The 5,415-nt window shown below is 48.8% G+C and overlaps 1 protein-coding gene across 2 annotated transcripts in view; it reads left to right on the forward strand.

Annotated features, from left to right (window-relative positions):
• SKAP1 (src kinase associated phosphoprotein 1) overlaps positions 1-5,415 on the forward strand; it is a 149,593-nt gene that overhangs the window by 116,761 nt on the left and 27,417 nt on the right. For both annotated transcript variants that reach the window (XM_027668946.1, XM_027668947.1), the window contains 5 exons: positions 1,424-1,504; positions 2,206-2,289; positions 3,067-3,191; positions 4,742-4,805; positions 5,172-5,336. In XM_027668946.1, the coding sequence (XP_027524747.1) occupies positions 1,424-1,504; positions 2,206-2,289; positions 3,067-3,191; positions 4,742-4,805; positions 5,172-5,336 (519 nt within the window). The remainder of the gene's footprint in view (positions 1-1,423; positions 1,505-2,205; positions 2,290-3,066; positions 3,192-4,741; positions 4,806-5,171; positions 5,337-5,415) is intronic.

Consider the following 5,415-nt stretch of genomic DNA (forward strand, 5'->3'; position numbering starts at 1 on the left):
AGCCGGCGGCGGGCACGGGAATGGAATGTTCACCCTCGCAGGGTCTCCCCGGCGGCACCGGCCCCGTTTTCCTAATCATGAACGTCCCCGAAAATGACATTTTGGGATTTGCATCGGCAAAAGGGCTCGGGGTTGGGTTCGGTTTTTGGTTGGTTTTTTGGTTTGTTTTCGAGGAGACGATGTGGGGTTTTTTTATGAGGCAGATGGTGGGAGTGGCTGCAGGGGGTTTGTGCCAGGCAGGTGTGCTCACCTGGGCACAGAAAGGGGTGCCAGGGAGGGGGGGCACCACGGGGGGTTCTGGCCCTTCTGGGGGCTGAGGCAGAGCGGGATTATAAAATCATAAAATATAAATTATAAAATTATAAATTTATTAAAAATCGTGATATAATTATATATATTTATCATATATTATATTATATATAATTATCTAATTTATATATAATATATAATATATATTATATATACATAATATATTTTATAATTTATATTTAATATATAAATACACAATATAATATATTTATATTTATTATATAAATATATAATATAGTATATTATGTATATATTTTATATATCATATATATGTGAATTATATAATGTATAATACATATTATATATTATATATAATTTATATAATACATAATATATAATTTATAATGTATAATATCTATAAAATATGTAATTATATATAATATAGTATATTTCTATAATAAATATAAATTATAAAATTATAAAGTAAAATTATAAAATCGTTGGAAGGGACCTTAAAGATCATCCAGTTCCAATTCCCTGCTGTGGCAATTCCCACTAGAACAGCCCCTGGATAGGGCTTGGAGTAACCTGGGCTAGTGGGAGGTGTCCCTGGGGGGTTGGAAGTGGATGGTCTTCAAGGCTCCTTCCAGCCCAAAACATCCACGATTCCAGGATTTTATGAACCAGGGCCACAAATAACCCCAAACAGGGGATCTGCTTCCATGGAAAATTGATCTCCAGTGGGGCAAAACACAAGTGGGAAAGCAGCAGCTCCCCCAGGGGTCCTGACCCCGGGTTTGGGGGGGGAGTTTTGCCCTCAGTGGGGGGAGTTTTGCCCTCAGTGGGGTGAGGAGCCTGGTCCAGAGCAGCCCTGGGACAAGGGGATTGTGTTTTCCAAGTCCATCCACCTGAGCAGCTCCTCCTTGGAGCTCCCAGAGAGCCTTGGCTGGGGGGAGGAGGGCTGAGGATGGGGCTGTGCATCCCTGACAGCCACGGTCCTGCCTTCCCTGAGCACTCCTGGGAGCCTTTTCCCTCCTGTGGGAATCTGGTGGGATCGTGGCAGAGCATTCTCTTCACCTCCAGGCCCCTGCTCTGGCTTCTCCTGCAGAGAAAGGAGCTGAGGATATGTGGGAATGGGGAATCCCAAGGTTTTCCTTTGCTTTGCTCCCTGCAGGGTTGGAGGAGAACCCACCAAAGCCTGTCCCGGATACAGGGAACATCCTGAAACAAGGATACCTGGAGAAGAGATCCCGAGGTAAGACCTGGAATCACAGGGTAAGGTTTGGGGATGCCCTGTCAGAATTGCCAATAATTCGAGTTTTCAGGGGAAGAACAAGCAGGAAAACATGGTTTGTTTTTTTATTTCCCTGCAGATTTTCACAGGCCAAATGTGCAAATTTTCTTTCTCATGGCCAAGGAGAGGGCCTCGATTTTTTTTTTTTCTCTTTTGCAGATCATCCAACTGCACAAAGATTAAACCCCCCCAAAAAATCGAATTAAGCAGCAGCCCAGCCCTCTGAGGCAAAATGTGCCCTTTTAACGAGCGATCCCTAATGAGGATAAAACCCCAGCAGTTGGGAGCATCACACCCATTAAGGGCTTGAGATAAGGCCCCTGAGTCAGCCTCGGGTTTATCTCCATTTTTACCAACTCCTGCGAAGGCCACAAATTATTTCCTCATCACTCCGATTTTATCCTGATTTATTTACTCTGTGACAAGGTGGGAGGAGGCAAGAACAGCCCCTTTTTTTTTATCCCATGAGCTGAGCTTAGGACTTGGTGCTTGGTTTAGCTTCCTCCAGCTGCAGATTAAAACTTATTTTACTTTTATATATATCAGGGAGGTTTAACCCAAAGCGTGTTCCTGCCCTTTCAGCATCACATCCGTCCGAAACACACGGTGAAAGGACAAAAATGACTGTTTTTCCCCTCTTTTGACGCCCTTTTCTTTGCCAGATCACAGCTTTTTTGGGGCAGAGTGGCACAAGAGGTGGTGTGTCCTCAACAGAAAGACCTTCTACTACTATGCCAATGAGAAAAGTAAGTGGTGAGAGAGACACACCCGCATTTGTTCCCAAAATATACAGGGAAAGGGATGAAAAAGAGAAGGGAAGAGCCTTTACTGTGAAGGACTGGATAAAATCTGACCTGGGAAGGCCGGGATTAATCCCTTATCAGGGTTCTAGAAAGGCAGAGCTCAGCTTGATTTAATTTTTTTCCCCCTTGATGGGGATGAAACGAGAAAAAAGGGGACAAGGAATGGAGCTGAGGGGGGGGGAATAAAAGGCTGTTCCAAGTTTTCCATGAGCTCCAGCCCCCGGTGCCTGTATTTAATCCTCGTGCCGGTGGATATCAATATTTTGCTGTCGTGCTCCATCAGGTCCATCCCGACAGGAGATGGATGGGCTTCCCAGGATTCCAGGGGCAGGAAAAGGCCCTACAAACCCCCTTCCTATCCAGGGGTTCCAACCCGCAGCAGGGACAGGGTTAAACCCCAGGGGGGGGTCTGAGGGTGAAGATGGGTCTTTGTCCTCCTCCCCCGTCCTTTGTCTGAGGAGCTCCAGCACTTTTTGTTTTCCCAAAGGAGCTTCCCAACTCCTCCCATCCCATCCCACCCCTGGGGTGTGAACTGCTGCCCGGGGGTTGAGGTTTGGTGGGTTTTGGGGTTGTTTGCTCCGGGGGTTTTGGGGGATGAGCAGTTTTCACCTTCCAAACAATCTCCAGGGGACGGAGCGAAGGAATCCCGGGCTCCGTGGGTTTCGGTGGGGTGGAATTCTTGTGGAAACTCCCAAATTTAGCCCGTTTTTCTGCTTCCAGGCAAGCAACCAAGAGGCACCTTCTCCATCGAGCACTACAGTGCCCGGCTGGTTTCCCACCTCCGCAAAGATTCCCGGAAAAAATGCTGTTTCGAGTTAACCTGCCCTGGCAAACGCACCTACGAGGTAGGAAACGGGGGGGAAAACATGGAATTCTGGGCTGGGAATAAAAGCCCATGGTCCCAGGTGTAGGGGTTGAGGTGCAGGCTGGACTTGCAGGGTCGGGAGGGCTGGGAATGTCTAAATTCCTGGGGAAACCCCGATTTGTTTTCGCGGTGAGGGTGGCACAGGTTTTCCCAGAGAAGTGGTGGATTCCCAATCCCTGGGAACACCCGAGGTCAGGTTGGATGAGGCTCTGAGCAGCCTGGGCTGGCTGGGGGTGTCCCTCATTTCAGGGGTCGGTGGGTTAGGTGGCCTCCAAAGGTCACTTCCAACTCCAAAAAATTCCATAATTCTGCGATTCCACGGAAGTCAACAGAGAAAAGGAAACGTGGGCTCAGTGGATTTCAATGGGCTGAGATCGTTTTATAGGAATGAAATCCTTGAGTGGGGCTGAAATCCTCTGTAGGGCTGAAATTCCACAAAACCAGCAGCACCTCGGGAGGGGCTTCTCCCCACCTGAGCAGGGACCTTCCCTGGGCACGGGGGGTGATCCCGGGCTCTCCCAAGGGATCAGGGAGAACAGGGGATGGAACCAGTCGAGGATCGAGTTGGAAAAGCCCGGTTTTAACCAAGCCCTGCAGAGCCAGGATAAATATAAACCTGCAGTTTATTGAGCATCCAGGAGGGAGCCTAAAAATCCAATCCACAAAGTGGGAATGAGAGCCTGGATGGGCTTCAGGGAGATTTGGGATGCAGGGCCCTGGATCGGGGCCGGCAGCAGAGCCCGTTCCGTGGGGAATCGTGGTTTCCATCTGAATTATTTTAACGAATTGAGCTTGACAGGCTTCCTCTGGGATGGGTCTGGCTTTGTCCTGCTGCTCTTTCCCTGCTTGGAACAGGGAGATAAAGCCCTGGAATGGCTTTTCCTGCTGTCCCAGGGTGGACAATGGCAGAGCCGGGATCGCCATTCCCTGTTTCCAAAGGACTCCTCCCAACCCCCTCGGGGTGTGAACTCCTGCCAGGGGTGGGGGCTGAAGCCAAGGGATGAGGTTTGGTGGTTTCTGGGGTTGATATTTAGCTGGTTTTTTTTGGGGGGTGAGCAGTTGTCACCTTCCAAATCTTCTGCAGAAGACAACAGAGAAAAGGAAACTCAGGCTCAGTGGATTTCCATGGGCTGAGATCATTTTATAGGGCTGAAATCCTTGTGTGGGGCTGAAATCCTTTATAGGGCTCAAATCCTTTATAGGGCTGAAATTCTTTTATAGGACTGAAATAATTTATAGGGCTGAAATTTCAACCCTTTTATAGGGTTGAAATTCTTTTATAGGGCTGAAATCCTTATGTAGGACTGAATTCTTTTGGTGTAGCTGAAATCCTTTATAGGGCTGAAATCATTTATGGGGCTGAAATCATTTATGGGGCTGAAATCCTTTTATGGGGCTGAAATCCTTTTATAGGGTTGAAATTTTTTTATAGGGCTGAAATCCTTTTATAGGGCTGAAACCCTTGTTCCAGCTGCAAATCCCATTGCTCTCCCTCCAACCCAGCCCAGTAACAGCTGCCCCTCTCTCCAGTTCACAGCCCCAAGCCCAGCAGAGGCTGAAGACTGGGTGGACCAGATCCAGTTCCTCCTGAAGGGTGAGTTTGGCCCCATCCAGCGTGTCCCGTTTCTTTGGGAAGATCCCGACAGCACCTTCCCACCCGGGAACACTTTGACACCAACAACACTTCCAGCCCTGCCTTTGGAAAAACCCTCTGGAAAGCAAGGGCAGCTCTGTTCCTTGAGGCACACGTGGAATTTGACTTTGTTCTCTTGGATTTCCCGCTTTTCCTTTGTTTTGGCCAATTCTCAGCTCGTTTGCGCCTCTTTTGTTTGTCACCTCGGATGCTCCCGGGGGGCAGTTCACACCTTGAGCGGGCACAGAGGTTGGTGCGGTTTCCCCTGGCTGAAAGTGGGGGATTTGCTGGTTTTCACCCCGTTTTTTTTTGCTCTCCCCACCCCAGACCTGAGCTCCCTGACTATCCCGTGCGAGGAGGAGGAGGATGAGGAAGAGCTCTACAACGACGTGGAGAGCTCTGACTCCATGAACACCTCCCACAACACCACCCTGACCCAGGAGGAGCCCAATGTGGAGGTGGAAGGGGAGGACATCTACGAGGTCCTGCCAGGTGAGAGCCCAAAACCCAAACCGTCCTTTTTGCTCTTCTCCCCCTGACCCAAAATCCAAACCATCCTTTTCCTCTTCTC

This window comes from Corapipo altera, unplaced genomic scaffold (genome assembly GCF_003945725.1).
Source record: "Corapipo altera isolate COAL_440 unplaced genomic scaffold, ASM394572v1 134, whole genome shotgun sequence".
Lineage (NCBI taxonomy): Eukaryota > Metazoa > Chordata > Aves > Passeriformes > Pipridae > Corapipo > Corapipo altera.